Source organism: Oncorhynchus masou, unplaced genomic scaffold, assembly GCF_036934945.1.
Source record: "Oncorhynchus masou masou isolate Uvic2021 unplaced genomic scaffold, UVic_Omas_1.1 unplaced_scaffold_2617, whole genome shotgun sequence".
Lineage (NCBI taxonomy): Eukaryota > Metazoa > Chordata > Actinopteri > Salmoniformes > Salmonidae > Oncorhynchus > Oncorhynchus masou.
This window is the reverse complement of record NW_027009055.1, coordinates 6686-33817: the sequence shown is the minus strand read 5'-3', so window position 1 is coordinate 33817 and position 27132 is coordinate 6686. Positions and strand designations below refer to the sequence as shown.

The 27132-nt window shown below is 51.3% G+C and overlaps 1 protein-coding gene across 1 annotated transcript; it reads left to right on the top strand.

Moving 5' to 3' along the window:
- Window positions 1-1404: 1404 nt before the first annotated feature.
- Window positions 1405-27132, top strand: LOC135533719 (probable JmjC domain-containing histone demethylation protein 2C; the record flags this gene model as incomplete). Its single annotated transcript, XM_064960979.1, has 4 exons — window positions 1405-1544; window positions 18479-18655; window positions 21232-21363; window positions 27043-27132. Coding segments are annotated over 4 exons (533 nt in total), but the record flags the coding sequence as incomplete, so codon positions are not given.

The following is a 27132-nucleotide window of genomic DNA, read 5'->3' as shown; positions in this document are numbered from 1 at the left end:
CTCTTGTCCTGTACCTGGGACTCTCTCTTGTCCTGTACCTGGGACTCTCTCTCTGTCCTGTACCTGGGACTCTCTCTCTTGTCCTGTACCTGGGACTCTCTCTCTGTCCTGTACCTGGGACTCTCTCTCTGTCCTGTACCTGGGACTCTCTCTGTCCTGTACCTGGGACTCTCTCTCTTGTCCTGTACCTGGGACTCTCTCTCTCTCTGGTCTTGTCCTGTACCTGGGACTCTCTCTCTCTCTCTCTGGTCTTGTCCTGTACCTGGGACTCTCTCTCTGGTCTTGTCCTGTACCTGGGACTCTCTCTCTCTCTCTGGTCTTGTCCTGTACCTGGGACTCTCTCTCTCTGGTCTTGTCCTGTACCTGGGACTCTCTCTCTGGTCTTGTCCTGTACCTGGGACTCTCTCTCTCTCTCTCTGGTCTTGTCCTGTACCTGGGACTCTCTCTCTGGTCTTGTCCTGGGACTCTCTCTCTGGTCTTGTCCTGTACCTGGGACTCTCTCTCTGGTCTTGTCCTGTACCTGGGACTCTCTCTCTCTCTCTGGTCCTGTCCTGTACCTGGGACTCTCTCTCTGGTCTTGTCCTGTACCTGGGACTCTCTCTCTCTCTGGTCCTGTCCTGTACCTGGGACTCTCTCTCTGGTCTTGTCCTGGGACTCTCTCTCTCTCTCTCTTGTCCTGTACCTGGGACTCTCTCTCTGGTCTTGTCCTGGGACTCTCTCTCTCTCTCTCTTGTCCTGTACCTGGGACTCTCTCTCTCTCTCTCTTGTCCTGTACCTGGGACTCTCTCTCTGGTCCTGTCCTGTACCTGGGACTCTCTCTCTTGTCCTGTACCTGGGACTCTCTCTCTGGTCTTGTCCTGTACCTGGGACTCTCTCTCTTGTCCTGTACCTGGGACTCTCTCTCTTGTCCTGTACCTGGGACTCTCTCTCTTGTCCTGTACCTGGGACTCTCTCTCTTGTCCTGTACCTGGGACTCTCTCTCTTGTCCTGTACCTGGGACTCTCTCTTGTCCTGTACCTGGGACTCTCTCTCTTGTCCTGTACCTGGGACTCTCTCTCTTGTCCTGTACCTGGGACTCTCTCTCTTGTCCTGTACCTGGGACTCTCTCTCTTGTCCTGGGACTCTCTCTCTCTATCTCTCCACATCACTATTCATTACAGACGCATTCTCTCTCTCTCTCTCTCTCTCTCTCTCTCTCTCTCGCTCTCGCTCTCGCTCTCGCTCTCTCTCTCTCTCTCATCACTATTCATTACAGACACCCTCTGTGCTCAGTCTCTCTCTCATCACTATTCATTTTTAAAGGGATGTTGATGCTTGTGTCAGCGAGCCCCGCTTCTCAGTGTTGTCAATATACAGCACACTGAGATGTGTGGTGTTTGAACTCCCACTGTGTTTGTGTTGCAGGAGTGTTGAAGAGACTGGAGGAGGAAGACTTGGACGACAGCGTGAAGAAGAGATTAAAGGATTCCAGCGAGACGCCTGGAGCCTTGTGGCACATCTACATTAGCAAAGATGTGGAGAAAATTAAAGACTTTCTGCACAAGGTTATTCTCACTTTAATATGTTCTCTGTCTGTCTGGCCCTCTGGCTGGCCCTCTGTCTCTCTGTCTGGCTGTCTGTCTGGCCCTCTGGCTGGCTCTCTGTCTCTCTGGCTGGCTCTCTGTCTCTCTGGCTGGCTCTCTGGCTCTCTGGCTGGCTGTCTCTCTGTCTGGCCGGCCCTCTGGCTGTCTGGCTATCTGGCTGGCTCTCTGTCTCTCTGTCTGGCTGTCTGTCTGGCCCTCTGGCTGGCTCTCTGTCTCTCTGGCTGTCTCTCTGTCTGGCCGGCCCTCTGGCTGTCTGGCTATCTGGCTGGCTCTCTGTCTGGCTGGCTGTCTGGCTCTCTGTCTGGCTGGCTTGCCCTCTGGTGGGCTCTCTGTCTGTCACCCCTCAATGACAAAGCAAATCTAACAGAAATACCCCATCGACATAACATTCAGACCCTTTGCTATGAGGCTTGAAATTGAGTTCAGGTGCATCCTGTTTCCATTGATCATCCTTGATGTTTCTACAACTTGATTGGAGTCCACCTGTGGTAAATTCAATTGATTGGACATGATTTGGAAAGGCACACACCTGTCTATAAAAAGTCCCACAATGCATGTCAGAGCAAAAACCAAGCCATGAGGTGGATGGTATTGTCCGTAGAGCTCAGAGACAGGATTGTGTCGAGGCACAGATCTGGGGAAGGGTACCAAAACATTTCTGCAACATTGAAGGTCCCAAGAACACAGTGGCCTTGGAACCACCAAGACTCTTCCTAGAGCTGGCTGCCCGGCCAAACTGAGCGGAGAAAGGCCTTGGTCAGGAGGTGACCGAGAACCCGATGGTCCCTCTGACAGAGCTCCAGAGTTCCTCTATAGAGATGGGAGAACCTTCCAGCAGGACAACCATCTCTGCAGCACTCCACCAATCAGGCCTTTATGGTAGAGTGGCCAGACGGAAGCCACTCTTCAGGAAAAGGCACATGACAGCCCGCTTGGAGTTTGCCAAAATGCACCTGAAAATTCTCTGGTGTGAACTCTTTGGCCTGAATGACAAGCATCACGTCTCTCTCTCTCTGGTTCTCTCTCACTCTCTCTTTTCCTCTCTCTTCCCCTCCTCCTCTCCCTCTCTTCCCCTCCTCCTCTCCCTCTCCTCCTCTCGAGATGCCCTGATAAAACCCATCAGTCTGACGGAGTTGTTTTACTATGGGACACAGCAGCCCAGCATCACGTCTCTCTCCTCCCCTCCCTCTCCCTTTCTTCCCCTCCTCCTCTCCCTCTCTCTCCTCCCCTCCCTCTCTCTCTCCTCCCCTCCTCCTTTCCCTCTTTCTCCTCCCCTCCTCCTCTCCCTCTTTCTCCTCCCCCTCCTCCTCCCTCTTTCTCCTCCCCCTCCTCCTCCCTCTTTCTCCTCCCCCTCCTCTCCTCCCCCCTCCTCTCTCTCCTCTCTGGATGCCCTTATAAAACACATTAGTCAGAGGGAGTTGTTTTACTATGGGACACAGCAGCCCAGCATCACGTCTCTCTCCTCCCCTCCTCCTCTCTCCACTCTAGTCCTTCAGAGGGATGAGTTTTACTACGGGTCACAGCAGCCCAGCCTGACTGAGGAGACACTTTATTGCTTACTGAACTGTGTGTTGTGGTTGTACTGTTCTGTGGATGGTGGGTATCTCATCCAGCAGCCTTGTCTCTGTCTGGTTTACTGAGGAATGTCACTGATGTCCTGAATCTGACCTGGTGCTGTCCTGAATCTGACCTGGTCCCGTCCTGAATCTGACCTGGTCCCGTCCTGAATCTGACCTGGTCCTGAATCTGACCTGGTCCCGTCCTGAATCTGACCTGGTCCCGTCCTGAATCTGACCTGGTCCCGTCCTGAATCTGACCTGGTCCCGTCCTGAATCTGACCTGGTCCCGTCCTGAATCTGACCTGGTCCCGTCCTGAATCTGACCTGGTGCCGTCCTGAATCTGACCTGGTGCCGTCCTGAATCTGACCTGGTCCCGTCCTGAATCTGACCTGGTCCCGTCCTGAATCTGACCTGGTCCCGTCCTGAATCTGACCTGGTGCCGTCCTGAATCTGACCTGGTGCCGTCCTGAATCTGACCTGGTCCCGTCCTGAATCTGACCTGGTCCCGTCCTGAATCTGACCTGGTCCCGTCCTGAATCTGACCTGGTCCCGTCCTGAATCTGACCTGGTGCCGTCCTGAATCTGACCTGGTGCCGTCCTGAATCTGACCTGGTCCCGTCCTGAATCTGACCTGGTCCCGTCCTGAATCTGACCTGGTCCCGTCCTGAATCTGACCTGGTCCCGTCCTGAATCTGACCTGGTCCCGTCCTGAATCTGACCTGGTCCCGTCCTGAATCTGACCTGGTCCCGTCCTGGTTCTGACCTGGTCCCGTCCTGGTTCTGACCTGGTCCCGTCCTGGTTCTGACCTGGTCCTGTCCTGGACCTGTCCTGGTCCAGAATCTGACCTGGTCCTATCCTGAATCTGACCTGGTCCTGTCATGAATCTGACCTGGTCCTCTCCTAAATCTGACCTGGTCCTGTCCTGAATCTGACCTTGTCCTGAATCTGACCTGGTCCTGTCCTGAATTTAACCTGATCCTGTCCTGAATCTGACCTTGTCCTGTCCCGATTCTGACCTGGTGCTGTCCTGAATCTGACCTGGTCCTGTCCTGAATCTGACCTGGTGCTGTCCTGAATCTGACCTGGTGCTGTCCTGAATCTGACCTGGTGCTGTCCTGAATCTGACCTGGTGCTGTCCTGAATCTGACCTGGTGCTGTCCTGATTCTGACCTGGTGCTGTCTTGATTCTGACCTGGACCTGTCCTGAATCTGACCTGGACCTGTCCTGAATCTGACCTGGTCCTGTCCTGAATCTGACCTGGTCCTGTCCTGATTCTGACCTGGTGCTGTCTTGATTCTGACCTGGACCTGTCCTGAATCTGACCTGGACCTGTCCTGAATCTGACCTGGTCCTGTCCTGAATCTGACCTGGTCCTGTCCTGATTCTGACCTGGTGCTGTCTTGATTCTGACCTGGACCTGAATCTGACCTGGTCCTGTCATGAATCTGACCTGGTCCTGTCCTCAATCTGATCTGGTCCTCTCCTGAATCTGAGCTGATCCTGTCCTGAATCTGACCTTGTCCTGAATCTGACCTGGTCCTGAATCTGACCTGGTCCTGTCCCGATTCTGACCTGGTAATGTCCCAATCTGACCTGGTCCTGTCCTGAATCTAACATGATCATGTCCTGAATCTGACCTGGTCCTGTCTGAATCTGACCTGGTCCTGAATCTGACCTGGTCCTGCCCTGAATCTGACCTGGTCCTGTCCTGAATCTGACCTGGTCCTGTCCTGAATCTGACCTGGTCTTGTCCTGAATCTGACCTGGTCCTGTCCTGAATCTGACCTGGGTCCTGTCCTGAATCTGACCTGGTCCTGTTCTGAATCTGACCTGGTCCTGTTCTGAATCTGACCTGGTCCTGTCCTGAATCTGACCTGGTCCTGTCCTGAATCTGACCTGGTCCTGTCCCGATTCTGACCTGGTGCTGTCCTGAATCTGACCTGGTGCTGTCTTGATTCTGACCTGAATCTGACCTGGTCCTGTCCTGAATCTGACCTGGTCCTGTCTGAATCTGACCTGGTCCTATCCTGAATCTGACCTGCCCTGATTCTGACCTGGTCCTATCCTGAATCTGATCTTGTTCTGTCCTGAATCTGACCTGGTCCTTTCCTGAATCTGACCTGGTGCTGTCCTGAATCTAACATGATCCTGTCCTGCATTTGACCTGGTCCTGAATCTGACCTGGCCCTATCCTGAATCTGACCTGGTCCTGAATCTGACCTGGTCCTGTCCTAAATCTGACCTGGTCCTGTCCTGAATCTGACCTGGTCCTGTCCTGAATCTGACCTGGTGCTCCTCCCTGAATCTGACCTGGTCCTCTCCTGAATCTGACCTGGTCCTGTCCTGAATCTGACCTGGTGCTGTCCTGAATCTGACCTGGTCCCGTCCTGATTCTGACCTGGTCCCGTCCTGAATCTGACCTGGTCCCGTCCTGAATCTGACCTGGTCCCGTCCTGAATCTGACCTGGTCCCGTCCTGATTCTGACCTGGTCCCGTCCTGAATCTGACCTGGTCCCGTCCTGAATCTGACCTGGTCCCGTCCTGAATCTGACCTGGTCCCGTCCTGAATCTGACCTGGTCCCCGTCCTGAATCTGACCTGGTCCCGTCCTGAATCTGACCTGGTCCCGTCCTGAATCTGTCCTGGTCCGGTCCTGAATCTGACCTGGTCCCGTCCTGGTTCTGACCTGGTCCCGTCCTGGTTCTGACCTGGTCCCGTCCTGGTTCTGACCTGGTCCCGTCCCTGAATCTGACCTGGTCCTGAATCTGACCTGGTCCTGTCCTGGACCTGTCCTGGTCCAGAATCTGACCTGGTCCTATCCTGAATCTGACCTGGTCCTGTCATGAATCTGACCTGGTCCTCTCCTAAATCTGACCTGGTCCTGTCCTGAATCTGACCTTGTCCTGAATCTGACCTGGTCCTGTCCTGAATCTGACCTGGTCCTGTCCTGAATCTGACCTGGTGCTGTCCTGAATCTGACCTGGTGCTGTCCTGAATCTGACCTGGTGCTGTCCTGAATCTGACCTGGTGCTGTCCTGAATCTGACCTGGTGCTGTCCTGAATCTGACCTGGTGCTGTCCTGAATCTGACCTGGTGCTGTCCTGATTCTGACCTGGTGCTGTCTTGATTCTGACCTGGACCTGTCCTGAATCTGACCTGGACCTGTCCTGAATCTGACCTGGTCCTGTCCTGAATCTGACCTGGTCCTGTCCTGATTCTGACCTGGTGCTGTCTTGATTCTGACCTGGACCTGTCCTGAATCTGACCTGGACCTGTCCTGAATCTGACCTGGTCCTGTCCTGAATCTGACCTGGTCCTGTCCTGATTCTGACCTGGTGCCGTCTTGATTCTGACCTGGACCTGAGTCTGACCTGGTCCTGTCTGAATCTGACCTGGTCCTGTCATGAATCTGACCTGGTCCTGTCCTCAATCTGATCTGGTCCTCTCCTGAATCTGAGCTGATCCTGTCCTGAATCTGACCTTGTCCTGAATCTGACCTGGTCCTATCCTGAATCTGACCTGGTCCTGAATCTGACCTGGTCCTGTCCCGATTCTGACCTGGTAATGTCCCGAATCTGACCTGGTCCTGTCCTGAATCTAACATGATCATGTCCTGAATCTGACCTGGTCCTGTCTGAATCTGACCTGGTCCTGAATCTGACCTGGTCCTGCCCTGAATCTGACCTGGTCCTATCCTGAATCTGACCTGGTCCTGTCCTGAATCTGACCTGGTCTTGTCCTGAATCTGACCTGGTCCTGTCCTGAATCTGACCTGGGTCCTGTCCTGAATCTGACCTGGTCCTGTTCTGAATCTGACCTGGTCCTGTTCTGAATCTGACCTGGTCCTGTCCTGAATCTGACCTGGTCCTGTCCTGAATCTGACCTGGTCCTGTCCCGATTCTGACCTGGTGCTGTCCTGAATCTGACCTGGTGCTGTCTTGATTCTGACCTGAATCTGACCTGGTCCTGTCCTGAATCTGACCTGGTCCTGTCTGAATCTGACCTGGTCCTATCCTGAATCTGACCTGCCCTGATTCTGACCTGGTCCTATCCTGAATCTGATCTTGTTCTGTCCTGAATCTGACCTGGTCCTTTCCTGAATCTGACTTGGTGCTGTCCTGAATCTGACATGCCCTGATTCTGACCTGGTCCTGACCTAATCTGACATGGCTTTGTCCTGAATCTGACCTGGTGCTGTCCTGAATCTAACATGATCCTGTCCTGCATTTGACCTGGTCCTGAATCTGACCTGGCCCTATCCTGAATCTGACCTGGTCCTGAATCTGACCTGGGTCCTGTCCTGAATCTGACCTGGTCCTGTTCTGAATCTGACCTGGTCCTGTTCTGAATCTGACCTGGTCCTGTCCTGAATCTGACCTGGTCCTGTCCTGAATCTGACCTGGTCCTGTCCCGATTCTGACCTGGTGCTGTCCTGAATCTGACCTGGTGCTGTCTTGATTCTGACCTGAATCTGACCTGGTCCTGTCCTGAATCTGACCTGGTCCTGTCTGAATCTGACCTGGTCCTATCCTGAATCTGACCTGCCCTGATTCTGACCTGGTCCTATCCTGAATCTGATCTTGTTCTGTCCTGAATCTGACCTGGTCCTTTCCTGAATCTGACCTGGTGCTGTCCTGAATCTAACATGATCCTGTCCTGCATTTGACCTGGTCCTGAATCTGACCTGGCCCTATCCTGAATCTGACCTGGTCCTGAATCTGACCTGGTCCTGTCCTAAATCTGACCTGGTCCTGTCCTGAATCTGACCTGGTCCTGTCCTGAATCTGACCTGGTGCTCTCCTGAATCTGACCTGGTCCTCTCCTGAATCTGACCTGGTCCTGTCCTGAATCTGACCTGGTGCTGTCCTGAATCTGACCTGGTCCCGTCCTGAATCTGACCTGGTCCCGTCCTGAATCTGACCTGGTCCCGTCCTGAATCTGACCTGGTCCCGTCCTGAATCTGACCTGGTCCCGTCCTGATTCTGACCTGGTCCCGTCCTGAATCTGACCTGGTCCCGTCCAGAATCTGACCTGGTCCCGTCCTGAATCTGACCTGGTCCCGTCCTGAATCTGACCTGGTCCCGTCCTGAATCTGACCTGGTCCCGTCCCTGAATCTGACCTGGTCCCGTCCTGAATCTGACCTGGTCCCGTCCTGAATCTGACCTGGTCCCGTCCTGAATCTGACCTGGTCCCGTCCTGATTCTGACCTGGTCCCGTCCTGAATCTGACCTGGTCCCGTCCAGAATCTGACCTGGTCCCGTCCTGAATCTGACCTGGTCCCGTCCTGAATCTGACCTGGTCCCGTCCTGAATCTGACCTGGTCCCGTCCTGAATCTGACCTGGTCCCGTCCTGAATCTGACCTGGTCCCGTCCTGAATCTGTCCTGGTCCCGTCCTGGTTCTGACCTGGTCCCGTCCTGGTTCTGACCTGGTCCCGTCCTGGTTCTGACCTGGTCCCGTCCTGAATCTGACCTGGTCCTGAATCTGACCTGGTCCTGTCCTGGACCTGTCCTGGTCCAGAATCTGACCTGGTCCTATCCTGAATCTGACCTGGTCCTGTCATGAATCTGACCTGGTCCTCTCCTAAATCTGACCTGGTCCTGTCCTGAATCTGACCTTGTCCTGAATCTGACCTGGTCCTGTCCTGAATCTGACCTGGTCCTGTCCTGAATCTGACCTGGTGCTGTCCTGAATCTGACCTGGTGCTGTCCTGAATCTGACCTGGTGCTGTCCTGAATCTGACCTGGTGCTGTCCTGAATCTGACCTGGTGCTGTCCTGAATCTGACCTGGTGCTGTCCTGATTCTGACCTGGTGCTGTCTTGATTCTGACCTGGACCTGTCCTGAATCTGACCTGGACCTGTCCTGAATCTGACCTGGTCCTGTCCTGAATCTGACCTGGTCCTGTCCTGATTCTGACCTGGTGCTGTCTTGATTCTGACCTGGACCTGTCCTGAATCTGACCTGGACCTGTCCTGAATCTGACCTGGTCCTGTCCTGAATCTGACCTGGTCCTGTCCTGATTCTGACCTGGTGCTGTCTTGATTCTGACCTGGACCTGAGTCTGACCTGGTCCTGTCTGAATCTGACCTGGTCCTGTCATGAATCTGACCTGGTCCTGTCCTCAATCTGATCTGGTCCTCTCCTGAATCTGACCTGGTCCTATCCTGAATCTGACCTGGTCCTGTCATGAATCTGACCTGGTCCTCTCCTAAATCTGACCTGGTCCTGTCCTGAATCTGACCTTGTCCTGAATCTGACCTGGTCCTGTCCTGAATCTGACCTGGTCCTGTCCTGAATCTGACCTGGTGCTGTCCTGAATCTGACCTGGTGCTGTCCTGAATCTGACCTGGTGCTGTCCTGAATCTGACCTGGTGCTGTCCTGAATCTGACCTGGTGCTGTCCTGAATCTGACCTGGTGCTGTCCTGAATCTGACCTGGTGCTGTCCTGATTCTGACCTGGTGCTGTCTTGATTCTGACCTGGACCTGTCCTGAATCTGACCTGGACCTGTCCTGAATCTGACCTGGTCCTGTCCTGAATCTGACCTGGTCCTGTCCTGATTCTGACCTGGTGCTGTCTTGATTCTGACCTGGACCTGTCCTGAATCTGACCTGGACCTGTCCTGAATCTGACCTGGTCCTGTCCTGAATCTGACCTGGTCCTGTCCTGATTCTGACCTGGTGCCGTCTTGATTCTGACCTGGACCTGAGTCTGACCTGGTCCTGTCTGAATCTGACCTGGTCCTGTCATGAATCTGACCTGGTCCTGTCCTCAATCTGATCTGGTCCTCTCCTGAATCTGAGCTGATCCTGTCCTGAATCTGACCTTGTCCTGAATCTGACCTGGTCCTATCCTGAATCTGACCTGGTCCTGAATCTGACCTGGTCCTGTCCCGATTCTGACCTGGTAATGTCCCGAATCTGACCTGGTCCTGTCCTGAATCTAACATGATCATGTCCTGAATCTGACCTGGTCCTGTCTGAATCTGACCTGGTCCTGAATCTGACCTGGTCCTGCCCTGAATCTGACCTGGTCCTATCCTGAATCTGACCTGGTCCTGTCCTGAATCTGACCTGGTCTTGTCCTGAATCTGACCTGGTCCTGTCCTGAATCTGACCTGGGTCCTGTCCTGAATCTGACCTGGTCCTGTTCTGAATCTGACCTGGTCCTGTTCTGAATCTGACCTGGTCCTGTCCTGAATCTGACCTGGTCCTGTCCTGAATCTGACCTGGTCCTGTCCCGATTCTGACCTGGTGCTGTCCTGAATCTGACCTGGTGCTGTCTTGATTCTGACCTGAATCTGACCTGGTCCTGTCCTGAATCTGACCTGGTCCTGTCTGAATCTGACCTGGTCCTATCCTGAATCTGACCTGCCCTGATTCTGACCTGGTCCTATCCTGAATCTGATCTTGTTCTGTCCTGAATCTGACCTGGTCCTTTCCTGAATCTGACTTGGTGCTGTCCTGAATCTGACATGCCCTGATTCTGACCTGGTCCTGACCTAATCTGACATGGCTTTGTCCTGAATCTGACCTGGTGCTGTCCTGAATCTAACATGATCCTGTCCTGCATTTGACCTGGTCCTGAATCTGACCTGGCCCTATCCTGAATCTGACCTGGTCCTGAATCTGACCTGGGTCCTGTCCTGAATCTGACCTGGTCCTGTTCTGAATCTGACCTGGTCCTGTTCTGAATCTGACCTGGTCCTGTCCTGAATCTGACCTGGTCCTGTCCTGAATCTGACCTGGTCCTGTCCCGATTCTGACCTGGTGCTGTCCTGAATCTGACCTGGTGCTGTCTTGATTCTGACCTGAATCTGACCTGGTCCTGTCCTGAATCTGACCTGGTCCTGTCTGAATCTGACCTGGTCCTATCCTGAATCTGACCTGCCCTGATTCTGACCTGGTCCTATCCTGAATCTGATCTTGTTCTGTCCTGAATCTGACCTGGTCCTTTCCTGAATCTGACCTGGTGCTGTCCTGAATCTAACATGATCCTGTCCTGCATTTGACCTGGTCCTGAATCTGACCTGGCCCTATCCTGAATCTGACCTGGTCCTGAATCTGACCTGGTCCTGTCCTAAATCTGACCTGGTCCTGTCCTGAATCTGACCTGGTCCTGTCCTGAATCTGACCTGGTGCTCTCCTGAATCTGACCTGGTCCTCTCCTGAATCTGACCTGGTCCTGTCCTGAATCTGACCTGGTGCTGTCCTGAATCTGACCTGGTCCCGTCCTGAATCTGACCTGGTCCCGTCCTGAATCTGACCTGGTCCCGTCCTGAATCTGACCTGGTCCCGTCCTGAATCTGACCTGGTCCCGTCCTGATTCTGACCTGGTCCCGTCCTGAATCTGACCTGGTCCCGTCCAGAATCTGACCTGGTCCCGTCCTGAATCTGACCTGGTCCCGTCCTGAATCTGACCTGGTCCCGTCCTGAATCTGACCTGGTCCCGTCCTGAATCTGACCTGGTCCCGTCCTGAATCTGACCTGGTCCCGTCCTGAATCTGACCTGGTCCCGTCCTGAATCTGACCTGGTCCCGTCCTGATTCTGACCTGGTCCCGTCCTGAATCTGACCTGGTCCCGTCCAGAATCTGACCTGGTCCCGTCCTGAATCTGACCTGGTCCCGTCCTGAATCTGACCTGGTCCCGTCCTGAATCTGACCTGGTCCCGTCCTGAATCTGACCTGGTCCCGTCCTGAATCTGACCTGGTCCCGTCCTGAATCTGTCCTGGTCCCGTCCTGGTTCTGACCTGGTCCCGTCCTGGTTCTGACCTGGTCCCGTCCTGGTTCTGACCTGGTCCCGTCCTGAATCTGACCTGGTCCTGAATCTGACCTGGTCCTGTCCTGGACCTGTCCTGGTCCAGAATCTGACCTGGTCCTATCCTGAATCTGACCTGGTCCTGTCATGAATCTGACCTGGTCCTCTCCTAAATCTGACCTGGTCCTGTCCTGAATCTGACCTTGTCCTGAATCTGACCTGGTCCTGTCCTGAATCTGACCTGGTCCTGTCCTGAATCTGACCTGGTGCTGTCCTGAATCTGACCTGGTGCTGTCCTGAATCTGACCTGGTGCTGTCCTGAATCTGACCTGGTGCTGTCCTGAATCTGACCTGGTGCTGTCCTGAATCTGACCTGGTGCTGTCCTGATTCTGACCTGGTGCTGTCTTGATTCTGACCTGGACCTGTCCTGAATCTGACCTGGACCTGTCCTGAATCTGACCTGGTCCTGTCCTGAATCTGACCTGGTCCTGTCCTGATTCTGACCTGGTGCTGTCTTGATTCTGACCTGGACCTGTCCTGAATCTGACCTGGACCTGTCCTGAATCTGACCTGGTCCTGTCCTGAATCTGACCTGGTCCTGTCCTGATTCTGACCTGGTGCTGTCTTGATTCTGACCTGGACCTGAGTCTGACCTGGTCCTGTCTGAATCTGACCTGGTCCTGTCATGAATCTGACCTGGTCCTGTCCTCAATCTGATCTGGTCCTCTCCTGAATCTGAGCTGATCCTGTCCTGAATCTGACCTTGTCCTGAATCTGACATGGTCCTATCCTGAATCTGACCTGGTCCTGAATCTGACCTGGTCCTGTCCCGATTCTGACCTGGTAATGTCCCGAATCTGACCTGGTCCTGTCCTGAATCTAACATGATCATGTCCTGAATCTGACCTGGTCCTGTCTGAATCTGACCTGGTCCTGAATCTGACCTGGTCCTGCCCTGAATCTGACCTGGTCCTATCCTGAATCTGACCTGGTCCTGTCCTGAATCTGACCTGGTCTTGTCCTGAATCTGACCTGGTCCTGTCCTGAATCTGACCTGGGTCCTGTCCTGAATCTGACCTGGTCCTGTTCTGAATCTGACCTGGTCCTGTTCTGAATCTGACCTGGTCCTGTCCTGAATCTGACCTGGTCCTGTCCTGAATCTGACCTGGTCCTGTCCCGATTCTGACCTGGTGCTGTCCTGAATCTGACCTGGTGCTGTCTTGATTCTGACCTGAATCTGACCTGGTCCTGTCTGAATCTGACCTGGTCCTATCCTGAATCTGACCTGCCCTGATTCTGACCTGGTCCTATCCTGAATCTGATCTTGTTCTGTCCTGAATCTGACCTGGTCCTTTCCTGAATCTGACTTGGTGCTGTCCTGAATCTGACATGCCCTGATTCTGACCTGGTCCTGACCTAATCTGACATGGCTTTGTCCTGAATCTGACCTGGTGCTGTCCTGAATCTAACATGATCCTGTCCTGCATTTGACCTGGTCCTGAATCTGACCTGGCCCTATCCTGAATCTGACCTGGTCCTGAATCTGACCTGGGTCCTGTCCTGAATCTGACCTGGTCCTGTTCTGAATCTGACCTGGTCCTGTTCTGAATCTGACCTGGTCCTGTCCTGAATCTGACCTGGTCCTGTCCTGAATCTGACCTGGTCCTGTCCCGATTCTGACCTGGTGCTGTCCTGAATCTGACCTGGTGCTGTCTTGATTCTGACCTGAATCTGACCTGGTCCTGTCCTGAATCTGACCTGGTCCTGTCTGAATCTGACCTGGTCCTATCCTGAATCTGACCTGCCCTGATTCTGACCTGGTCCTATCCTGAATCTGATCTTGTTCTGTCCTGAATCTGACCTGGTCCTTTCCTGAATCTGACCTGGTGCTGTCCTGAATCTAACATGATCCTGTCCTGCATTTGACCTGGTCCTGAATCTGACCTGGCCCTATCCTGAATCTGACCTGGTCCTGAATCTGACCTGGTCCTGTCCTAAATCTGACCTGGTCCTGTCCTGAATCTGACCTGGTCCTGTCCTGAATCTGACCTGGTGCTCTCCTGAATCTGACCTGGTCCTCTCCTGAATCTGACCTGGTCCTGTCCTGAATCTGACCTGGTGCTGTCCTGAATCTGACCTGGTCCTGTCCTGAATCTGACCTGGTCCCGTCCTGAATCTGACCTGGTCCCGTCCTGAATCTGACCTGGTCCCGTCCTGATTCTGACCTGGTCCCGTCCTGATTCTGACCTGGTCCCGCCCTGAATCTGACCTGGTCCCGTCCAGAATCTGACCTGGTCCCGTCCTGAATCTGACCTGGTCCCGTCCTGAATCTGACCTGGTCCCGTCCTGAATCTGACCTGGTCCCGTCCTGAATCTGACCTGGTCCCGTCCTGAATCTGACCTGGTCCCGTCCCTGAATCTGACCTGGTCCCGTCCCTGAATCTGACCTGGTCCCGTCCTGATTCTGACCTGGTCCCGTCCTGAATCTGACCTGGTCCCGTCCAGAATCTGACCTGGTCCCGTCCTGAATCTGACCTGGTCCCGTCCTGAATCTGACCTGGTCCCGTCCTGAATCTGACCTGGTCCCGTCCTGAATCTGACCTGGTCCCGTCCTGAATCTGACCTGGTCCCGTCCTGAATCTGACCTGGTCCCGTCCTGGTTCTGACCTGGTCCCGTCCTGGTTCTGACCTGGTCCCGTCCTGGTTCTGACCTGGTCCCGTCCTGAATCTGACCTGGTCCTGAATCTGACCTGGTCCTGTCCTGGACCTGTCCTGGTCCAGAATCTGACCTGGTCCTATCCTGAATCTGACCTGGTCCTGTCATGAATCTGACCTGGTCCTCTCCTAAATCTGACCTGGTCCTGTCCTGAATCTGACCTTGTCCTGAATCTGACCTGGTCCTGTCCTGAATCTGACCTGGTCCTGTCCTGAATCTGACCTGGTGCTGTCCTGAATCTGACCTGGTGCTGTCCTGAATCTGACCTGGTGCTGTCCTGAATCTGACCTGGTGCTGTCCTGAATCTGACCTGGTGCTGTCCTGAATCTGACCTGGTGCTGTCCTGATTCTGACCTGGTGCTGTCTTGATTCTGACCTGGACCTGTCCTGAATCTGACCTGGACCTGTCCTGAATCTGACCTGGTCCTGTCCTGAATCTGACCTGGTCCTGTCCTGATTCTGACCTGGTGCTGTCTTGATTCTGACCTGGACCTGTCCTGAATCTGACCTGGACCTGTCCTGAATCTGACCTGGTCCTGTCCTGAATCTGACCTGGTCCTGTCCTGATTCTGACCTGGTGCTGTCTTGATTCTGACCTGGACCTGAGTCTGACCTGGTCCTGTCTGAATCTGACCTGGTCCTGTCATGAATCTGACCTGGTCCTGTCCTCAATCTGATCTGGTCCTCTCCTGAATCTGAGCTGATCCTGTCCTGAATCTGACCTTGTCCTGAATCTGACATGGTCCTATCCTGAATCTGACCTGGTCCTGAATCTGACCTGGTCCTGTCCCGAATCTGACCTGGTCCTGTCCTGAATCTAACATGATCATGTCCTGAATCTGACCTGGTCCTGTCTGAATCTGACCTGGTCCTGAATCTGACCTGGTCCTGCCCTGAATCTGACCTGGTCCTATCCTGAATCTGACCTGGTCCTGTCCTGAATCTGACCTGGTCTTGTCCTGAATCTGACCTGGTCCTGTCCTGAATCTGACCTGGGTCCTGTCCTGAATCTGACCTGGTCCTGTTCTGAATCTGACCTGGTCCTGTTCTGAATCTGACCTGGTCCTGTCCTGAATCTGACCTGGTCCTGTCCTGAATCTGACCTGGTCCTGTCCCGATTCTGACCTGGTGCTGTCCTGAATCTGACCTGGTGCTGTCTTGATTCTGACCTGAATCTGACCTGGTCCTGTCCTGAATCTGACCTGGTCCTGTCTGAATCTGACCTGGTCCTATCCTGAATCTGACCTGCCCTGATTCTGACCTGGTCCTATCCTGAATCTGATCTTGTTCTGTCCTGAATCTGACCTGGTCCTTTCCTGAATCTGACTTGGTGCTGTCCTGAATCTGACATGCCCTGATTCTGACCTGGTCCTGACCTAATCTGACATGGCTTTGTCCTGAATCTGACCTGGTGCTGTCCTGAATCTAACATGATCCTGTCCTGCATTTGACCTGGTCCTGAATCTGACCTGGCCCTATCCTGAATCTGACCTGGTCCTGAATCTGACCTGGTCCTGTCCTGAATCTGACCTGGTCCTGTCCTAAATCTGACCTGGTCCTGTCCTGAATCTGACCTGGTCCTGTCCTGAATCTGACCTGGTGCTCTCCTGAATCTGACCTGGTCCTCTCCTGAATCTGACCTGGTCCTGTCCTGAATCTGACCTGGTGCTGTCCTGAATCTGACCTGGTCCTGTCCTGAATCTGACCTGGTCCTGAATCTGACCTGGTGCTGTCCTGAATCTGACCTGGTCCTGTCCTGAATCTGACCTGGTCCTGTCCTGAATCTGACCTGGTCTTGTCCTGAATCTGACCTGGTCATGTCCTGAATCTGACCTGGGTCCTGTCCTGAATCTGACCTGGTCCTGTCCTGAATCTGACCTGGGTCTTGTCCTGAATCTGACCTGGTCCTGTCCTGAATCTGACCTGGTCCTGTCCTGAATCTGACCTGGTCCTGTCCCGATTCTGACCTGGTGCTGTCCTGAATCTGACCTGGTGCTGTCTTGATTCTGACCTGAATCTGACCTGGTCTTGTCCTGAATCTGACCTGGTCTTGTCCTGAATCTGACCTGGTCCTGTCCTGAATCTGACCTGGTCCTGTCCTGAATCTGACCTGGTCCTGTCCTGAATCTGACCTGGTCCTGTCTGAATCTGACCTGGTCCTGAATCTGATCTGGTCCTCTCCTGAATCTGACCTGCCCTGATTCTGACCTGGTCCTGTCTGAATCTGACCTGGTCCTGAATCTGATCTTGTTCTGTCCTGAATCTGACCTGGTCTTGTCCTGAATCTGACCTGGTCCTGTCCTGAATCTGACCTGGTCCTGTCCTGAATCTGACCTGGTCTTGTCCTGAATCTGACCTGGTCCTGTCCTGAATCTGACCTGGTCCTGTCCTGAATCTGATCTGGTCCTGTCTGAATCTGACCTGGTCCTGAATCTGATCTTGTTCTGTCCTGAATCTGACCTGGTCCTGTCCTCAATCTGTTCTGGGCCTCTCCTGAATCTGACCTGGTCCTTTCCTGAATCTGACATGGCTTTGTCCTGAATCTGACCTGGTCCTGTCCTGCATTTGACCTGGTCCTGTCTGAATCTGACCTGGTCCTGAATCTGACCTTTTCCTGTCCTGAATCTGACCTGGTCCTGAATCTGACCTTTTCCTGTCCTGAATCTGACCTGGTCCTGTCCTGAATCTGACCTGGTCCTGTCCTGAATCTGACCTGGTCCTGTCCTGAATCTGACCTGGTCCTGTCCTGAATCTGACCTTTTCCTGTCCTGAATCTGACCTGGTCCTGAATCTGACCTTTTCCTGTCCTTAATCTGACCTGGTCCTGAATCTGACCTTTTCCTGTCCTGAATCTGACCTGGTCCTGTCCTGAATCTGACCTGGTGCTGTCCTGAATCTGACCTGGTGCTGTCCTGAATCTGACCTGGTGCTGTCCTGAATCTGACCTGGTGCTGTCCTGAATCTGACCTGGTGCTGTCCTGAATCTGACTTGGTCCTGTCCTGAATCTGACTTGGTCCTGTCCTGAATCTGACCTGGTCCTGTCCTGATTCTGACCTGGTGCTGTCCTGAATCTGACTTGGTCCTGTCCTGAATCTGACCTGGTCCTGTCCTGAATCTGACCTGGTGCTGTCCTGAATCTGACCTGGTGCTGTCCTGAATCTGACCTGGTGCTGTCCTGAATCTGACCTGGTCCTGTCCTGAATCTTACCTGGTCCTGTCCTGAATCTGACCTGGTCCTGTCCTGAATCTGACCTGGTGCTGTCCTGAATCTGACCTGGTGCTGTCCTGAATCTGACCTGGTCCTGTCCTGAATCTGACCTGGTCCTGTCCTGAATCTGACCTGGTCCTGTCCTGAATCTGACCTTGTCCTGAATCTGACCTGGTGCTATCCTGAATCTGACCTGGTCCTCTTCTGAGTCAATAACCTTAATACAGAGAAGCAGCATCATTTTATAGGGCATCTCTTTAGTTAACATCTATTAGCTGTGGTGTTTACTGTCTGTTCTACTGATGTCCTCCTCCATCAGGTTTCATGACGGAGCACCCAGGGTTGAATATAGATTACCTGTGGTGTTTACTGTCTGTTCTACTGATGTCCTCCTCCATCAGGTTTCATGACGGAGCACCCAGGGTTGAATATAGATTACCTGTGGTGTTTACTGTCTGTTCTACTGATGTCCTCCTCCAGGGTTGAATATAGATTCATCTAATATTTAATCTGATGCAGGTTTCACCTGAATAGTATCTGCTGCTCTCTGTCTGTGGTCTGTCCGTCTGAATTAGCCCATCAGTCTAACCTCTCCTGTGTAGTTTCTGTGTGTAATCTCAGCTGTGTGTTCTTCATGTGTTGTCAGCAGGTTGCTAAGGAGCAGGGGGCGGAGATTTCAGCAGAGCACGACCCAATCAGAGAGCCGGGCCGGTACCTGAGCAGGAAGTTGCGTCAGCGTCTGTGGGAGGAGCATGATGTGCAGGGCTTGACCGTGGTTCAGTTCCTGGGGGACTCTGTCCTCATCCCGGCCGGGGCGCTGCACCAGGTACCTCTGGTAGATTTAGTTTGAACCTTTTATTAAACACTTATTTAAGAACGACGAGAGACACAACACTACATAAAGACCTAAGACAACAACATGGCAACAACACAACATGGCAACAACATGGCAACAACACAACATGGCAACAACACAACATGGCAACAACACAACATAAAGACCTAAGACAACAACATGGCAACAACACAACATGGCAACAACACAACATGGCAACAACACAACATGGCAACAACACTACATAAAGATCTAAGACAACAACATGGCAACAACACAACAACAACACAACATGGCAACAACACTACATAAAGACCTAAGACAACAACATGGCAACAACACAACAACAACACAACATGGCAACAACACTACATAAAGACCTAAGACAACAACATGGCAACAACACAACACAACATGACAACAACACAACATGACAACAACACAACATTGCAACAACACTACATAAAGACCTAAGACAACAACATGGCAACAACACAACATGGCAACAACACAACATGGCAACAACACAACATGGCAACAACACAACATGGCAACAACACTACATAAAGATCTAAGACAACAACATGGCAACAACACAACATGGCAACAACACTACATAAAGACCTAAGACAACAACATGGCAACATCACAACATGGCAACAACACAACATGGCAACAACACAACATGGCAACAACACAACATGGCAACAACACATGACAACAACACATGGCAACAACACAACATGGCAACAACATGGAAACAACACAACATGACAACACAACATGGCAACAACACTACATAAAGACCTAAGACAACAACATGGCAACAACACAACATGACAAGAACATGGCAACAACACAACATGACAACAACATGGCAACAACAACATGGCAACAACACAACATGACAACACACATGGCAACAACATGGTATCAACATGGTAGCAACACAACATGGCATCAACACAACATGACAACAACATGGCAACAACACAACATGACGACAACAACATGACAATAACATGGCAACAACATGGTAGCAACACAACATGACAACAACATAGCAACAACACAAAATGGCAATAACACAACATGACAACAACACAACATGACAACAACATGGTAGCAACACATGGCAATAACACAACATGACAACAACATGGCAACAACACAACATGGCCACAACATGGCAACAACACAACATGGCAACAACACAACATGGCAACAACATGGTAGCAACACAACATGACAACAACACATGACAACATGGTCACAACATATGGCAACAACACAACATGACGACAACAACACAACATGACAACACAGCATGGCCAAAACACAACATGGCAACAACACAACATGACAACACATGGCAACACATGACAACACATGGCAACAACACAACACAACATGACAATGACAACACATGACAACAACATGGTAGCAACACAGCATGGCAACAACACAACATGACAACAACACATGACAACACATGACAACAACATGGTTGACTCTGCTGTCTCTGTCCCCTTGGGTTCCCCAGGACGGACAACCACTGATACAGTAGACATGACTCTGCTGTCTCTGTCCCAGATTGCCTTGTCGGTGTTATATTGAACTAGTCAGATAAGAGGAGAGCCTACTGCCACTCTGCTCTGTTCTGTTGGAACTCACTGCCTTCTAGTGATACATGTTCTCAATCCTCTCTCCCTTCTCTCTCCTCCCTCTCCCCTTCTCTCTCTCCCCTTCTCTCTCTCCCCCTCCCTCTCTCCCCTTCTCTCTCCCCCTCCCTCTCTCCACTTCTTTCTCTCCCCCCCTTTCTCTCCCCCTCTCCCCTCCCTTTCTCTCTCTCTCTCCCCTTCTCTCTCTCCCTCTCCCCTCCCCTTCTCTCTCTCCCCCCCTTCTCTCTCTCTCCCCTCCCCTCTCTCTCCCTCCCCTTCTCTCTCTCTCTCCCCCTTCTCTCTCCTCTCCCCTTCTCTCTCCCCCTCCCCTTCTCTCTCTCTCCCCCTCTCTCTCTCTCTCCCTCTCCCCTCCCCTTCTCTCTCTCCCCCCTTCTCTCTCCTCTCCCCTTCCTCTCTCTCTCCCCCCTTCTCTCTCCCCCCTCCCCCTTCTCTCTCTCTCCCCTTCTCTCTCCTCTCCCCCTCCCCTCTCTCTCTCCCCTTCTCTCTCCTCTCCCCTTCTCTCTCTCTCCCCCCCTCTCTCTCCCCTCCCCTTCTCTCTCTCTCCCCCTTCTCTCTCCCCCTCCCCTCTCTCTCTCTCCCCCCTTCTCTCTCCTCTCCCCCTCTCTCCTCTCCCCCTTCTCTCTCCTCCCCTCTCTCTCCTCCCCCCTTCTCTCTCCCTCTCCCCTTCTCTCTCCTCTCCCCCCTTCTCTCTCCCTCTCCCCTCTCTCTCTCCCCCCTCTCTCTCTCCCCTTCTCTCTCCTCTCCCCTTCTCTCTCCTCTCCCCTTCTCTCTCCTCTCCCCTTTCTCTCTCCTCTCCCCCTCCCCTTCTCTCTCTCCCCCTTCTCTCTCCTCTCCCCTCCCCTTCTCTCTCCCCCTTCTCTCTCCTCTCCCCCTCCCCTCTGACAGGTGCAGAACCTTCACAGTTGTGTCCAGGTGATAAATGACTTTGTGTCTCCAGAGCATGTATTCCACTCCTTCCACCTGACACAGGAACTGAGGTCCTCCAGAGAAGAGCCCAACTACGAAGATAAACTACAGGTGGGTTGGCTGTGACGAACCCTGTCCTCTCCTGTTCTCATCTCAATGCGTTTCCCTTTAAAGTCACATTGGTACATCCATATTAGGACTTAAAATGAACTACTTTTTTGTTTGAATCACAGCATGCCCTTTTAATGTTCTCTACATACAGGGCCTTCAGAAATGGTTCACACCCCTTGACGTTTCCACATTTTGTTGTGTTACAGCCTGAATTTAACATAGATTCAATTGAGATTTTGTGTCAAAATACTCCATAATACTTCATCATTTTAAACACAGATTCAACCACAAAGACCATGGAGGTTTTCCATTGCCTCAGGAAGAAGGGCACCTATTGGTAGATGGGAAAATACATTGTATATCATGGAGCATGGTGAAATGATCTGGGTGGAGTATCAATATACCCAGTCACTACCAAGATACAGGCGTCCTTACTAACTCAGTTGCTGGAGAAGAAGGAAACCGCTCAGGGATTTTACCATGAGGCGAATGGTGACTTTAAAACAGTTACAGAGTTTAATGGCTGTGATTGGAGAAAACTGAGGATGGATCAACAACATTGTAGTTACTCCACAATACGAACCTAATTGACAGAGTGAAAAGATGGACGCCTGTACAGAATACAAATATTCCAAAACACGCACCCTGTTTGCAACAAGCCAATAAAGAAATACTGCGAAGAAATGAACTTTATGTCCTGAATACAACGTGTTACGTCTGGTGCAAATCCAACACATCACTGAGTAACACTCTTCATATTTCCATGCATTGTGGTGGCTGCGTCATGTTAGGGGTATGCTTGTCATCGGGAAGGACTAGGGAGTTTGTCAGGATAAAAAAATAAAAATAAATTGAGCTAAGCACAGGCAAAAACTTGGTTGTCTGCTTTCCACCAGACAGTGGGAGATGAATCCACCTTTCAGCAGGGCAATAATCTAAAACACCAGGCCAAATCTACACTGGAGTTGTTTACCAAGACAACATTGAATATTCCTGACTTGCCTACTTAGAGTTTTGACTTAAATCTACGGCAAGACCTGAAAATGGATGTCTGACAATGATCAACAACTCATTTGACAGAGCTTGAAGAATTTTGAAAAGAATAATGGTCAAATGTTACATAAATCAGGTTTGGAAAGCTCTGAGAATTACCCAGAAAGACTCTTTGCTCTAATCACTGCCAAAGGTGATTCTACCGAGTATTGACTCAGGGGGTGTGGATACTTATGTAAATGAGATTTCGGTATTTCATTTTTAATACATTTGCAGAAATTCCTAAAAACAGATTTTCACTGTAACATGATGGGGTATTGTGTGTAGATGGATGAGAATCCATTTTGAATTCAGGCCTGTAACACAACAAAATGTGGATAAGTCGAGGGGTTTGAATATTTTCTGAAGGTGGTGGACATAGTATCACCACTGTACAAAACAGAGACAAGTACAACGGATGAGCTCTCTTCTGGGAGCGAAGGAGAAACAGGCTTTGTGTCTGTAATAAAACTCAAAACAGAGACAAGGTTCTCTCTGGTGAAGCTCAACTTCTCATACACCCAAACTCACAGACATCTGTATGTTTTGCCCTGCTCTATACAATGTCCTTCCATGGTACTAATGACATGGTTTTCAGAGGGTTTAGTATTGGGTAAATACCAGGCATTTAGTACTAGTGACATGGTTTTCAGAGTGTTTAGTATTGGGTAAATACCAGGCATTTAGTACTATTGACATGGTTTTCAGAGGGTTTAGTATTGGTAAATACAAGGCATTTAGTACTAGTGACATGGTTTTCAGAGTGTTTAGTATTGGGTAAATACCAGGCATTTAGTACTATTGACATGGTTTTCAGAGGGTTTAGTATTGGTAAATACCAGGCATTTAGTACCATTGACATGGTTTTCAGAGGGTTTAGTATTGGGTAAATACCATGCATTTAGTACTATTGACATGGTTTTCAGAGTGTTTAGTATTGGGTAAATACCAGGCATTTAGTACTATTGACATGGTTTTCAGAGTGTTTAGTATTGGTAAATACAAGGCATTTAGTACTAGTGACATGGTTTTCAGAGTGTTTAGTATTGGGTAAATACCAGGCATTTAGTACTATTGACATGGTTTTCAGAGTGTTTAGTATTGGGTAAATACCAGGCATTTAGTACTATTGACAATGGTTTTCAGAGGGTTTAGTATTGGTAAATACCAGGCATTTAGTACTATTGACATGGTTTTCAGAGTGTTTAGTATTGGTAAATACCAGGCATTTAGTACTATTGACATGGTTTTCAGAGGGTTTAGTATTGGTAAATACCAGGCATTTAGTACCATTGACATGGTTTTCAGAGGGTTTAGTATTGGTAAATACCAGGCATTTAGTACCATTGACATGGTTTTCAGAGGGTTTAGTATTGGTAAATACCAGGCATTTAGTACTATTGACATGGTTTTCAGAGGGTTTAGTATTGGGTAAATACCATGCATTTAGTACCATTTACATGGTTTTCAGAGTGTTTAGTATTGGTAAATACCAGGCATTTAGTACCATTGACATGGTTTTCAGAGGGTTTAGTATTGGTAAATACCAGGCATTTAGTACCATTGACATGGTTTTCAGAGGGTTTAGTATTGGTAAATACCAGGCATTCAGAACGAGCTTCAGATTCTGTTGATGGATGGTAAAAGCTGTTTGAGCTTTTTCAAAAGCCAAAGTCAAACTGCTGTCACCTGACTGGAGAACAGTCTGCTGTCACCTGACTGGAGAACAGTCTGCTGTCACCTGACTGGAGAACAGTCTGCTGTCACCTGACTGGAGAACAGTCTGCTGTCACCTGACTGGAGAACAGTCTGCTGTCACCTGACTGGAGAACAGTCTGCTGTCACCTGACTGGAGAACAGTCTGCTGTCACCTGACTGGAGAACAGTCTGCTGTCACCTGACTGGAGAACAGTCTGCTGTCACCTGACTGGAGAACAGTCTGCAGTCACCTGACTGGAGAACAGTCTGCTGTCACCTGACTGGAGAACAGTCTGCTGTCACCTGACTGGAGAACAGTCTGCTGTCACCTGACTGGACAACAGTGTCATCCACATAAAAATGAACAGCTGTCTCAATATGGCTCACAGTGTTGTTGATACAGATAATTAACAGGGGACCTAAAATGGATCCTTGAGGCACACAGAGCACAACTCAACGGTGTCCGAACCATGTGCCTTAACACACTGGGTTCTATTTGACAAGTTGTTCACAAACCACTCCAGAGCATGACCAGTAATCCCAAATAGAGTCAATCTCTAAACCAAGACGGTATGGTCCCCAGTGTCAAACACCAAGACGGTCCGGTCCCCAGTGTCAAACACCAAGACGGTCCGGTCCCCAGTGTCAAACACCAAGACGGTCCGGTCCCCAGTGTCAAACACCAAGACGGTCCGGTCCCCAGTGTCAAACACCAAGACGGTCCGGTCCCCAGTGTCAAACACCAAGACGGTCCGGTCCCCAGTGTCAAACACCAAGACGGTCCGGTCCCCAGTGTCAAACACCAAGACGGTCCGGTCCCCAGTGTCAAACACCAAGACGGTCCGGTCCCCAGTGTCAAACACCAAGACGGTCCGGTCCCCAGTGTCAAACACCAAGACGGTCCGGTCCCCAGTGTCAAACACCAAGACGGTCCGGTCCCCAGTGTCAAACACCAAGACGGTCCGGTCCCCAGTGTCAAACACCAAGACGGTCCGGTCCCCAGTGTCAAACACCAAGACGGTCCGGTCCCCAGTGTCAAACACCAAGACGGTCCGGTCCCCAGTGTCAAACACCAAGACGGTCCGTCCCCAGTGTCAAACACCAAGACGGTCCGGTCCCCAGTGTCAAACACCAAGACGGTCCGGGTCCCCAGTGTCAAACACCAAGACGGTCCGGTCCCCAGTGTCAAACACCAAGACGGTCCGGTCCCCAGTGTCAAACACCAAGACGGTCCGGTCCCCAGTGTCAAACACCAAGACGGTCCGGTCCCCAGTGTCAAACACCAAGACGGTCCGGTCCCCAGTGTCAAACACCAAGACGGTCCGGTCCCCAGTGTCAAACACCAAGACGGTCCGGTCCCCAGTGTCAAACACCAAGACGGTCCGGTCCCCAGTGTCAAACACCAAGACGATATTCTGATTTCAGGTCATAGTCACACCCTGATTCAGAAGGCGGTGTTCTGATTTCAGGTCATAGTCACACCCTGATTCAGAAGGCGGTGTTCTGATTTCAGGTCATAGTCACACCCTGATTCAGAAGGCGGTGTTCTGATTTCAGGTCATAGTCACACCCTGATTCAGAAGGCGGTGTTCTGATTTCAGGTCATAGTCACACCCTGATTCAGAAGGCGGTGTTCTGATTTCAGGTCATAGTCACACCCTGATTCAGAAGGCGGTGTTCTGATTTCAGGTCATAGTCACACCCTGATTCAGAAGGCGGTATTAAAAGCCATCCGATCATCAGCTGAATTAGACCAGGACAGGGGTACAGGGGACCAGGACAGGGGTACAGGGGACCAGGACAGGGGTACAGGGGACCAGGACAGGGGACCAGGACAGGGGTACATATATATGATATATAACAGTTTATGACGCTGGGTGTCAAGTAAAGTGGTAACCAATATTCTTGGTTCTGGAAAATATATTTCACAGCGGTTTTGAGAATTGTAGCATCTCATTTTGTCACAAACTGAAATTAGACAAACTTAGTTTTAGCAACCAGGAAATGGAGGAGCAATTTCTGCAAAGTGCAACTTTATTTATTTAACTATTGGGCCAATAAAGGTGTACATATATTTTTTAAAGTATCTCTCTCTCCTCTCTGTCCTCACCCTCTCTCCATCTCTCTCTGTCTCTCCCTCCTGTTTAACCTCTCCTCTCTATCTCTCCCTCCTGTTTGACCTCTCCTCTCTGTCCTCTCCCTCCTGTTTGACCTCTCCTCTCTGTCCTCTCCCTCCTGTTTGACCTCTCCTCTCTGTCCTCTCCCTCCTGTTTGACCTCTCCTCTCTGTCCTCTCCCTCCTGTTTGACCTCTCCTCTCTGTCTCTCCCTCCTGTTTGACCTCTCCTCTCTATCTCTCCCTCCTGTTTGACCTCTCCTCTCTGTCTCTCCCTCCTGTTTAAACTCTCCTCTGTCTCTCCCTCCTGTTTGACCTCTCCTCTCTGTCTCTCCCTCCTGTTTGACCTCTCCTCTCTATCTCTCCCTCCTGTTTGACCTCTCCTCTCTGTCCTCTCCCTCCTGTTTGACCTCTCCTCTCTGTCCTCTCCCTCCTGTTTGACCTCTCCTCTCTGTCTCTCCCTCCTGTTTGACCTCTCCTCTCTATCTATCCCTCCTGTTTGACCTCTCCTCTCTGTCTCTCCCTCCTGTTTGACCTCTCCTCTCTATCTCTCCCTCCTGTTTGACCTCTCCTCTCTGTCCTCTCCTCCTGTTTGACCTCTCCTCTGTCCTCTCCCTCCTGTTTGACCTCTCCTCTCTGTCTCTCCCTCCTGTTTGACCTCTCCTCTCTATCTATCCCTCCTGTTTGACCTCTCCTCTCTGTCTCTCCCTCCTGTTTGACCTCTCCTCTGTCCTCTCCCTCCTGTTTGACCTCTCCTCTCTGTCTCTCCCTCCTGTTTGACCTCTCCTCTCTATCTCTCCTCCTGTTTGACCTCTCCTCTCTGTCCTCTCCCCAGGTAAAGAACATCTTGTTCCACTCTGTGAAGGATGCATTGACGCCGCTGAGGAGGTACAGCCAGGAGGAGGAAGAGAACTCCTGACCCGTA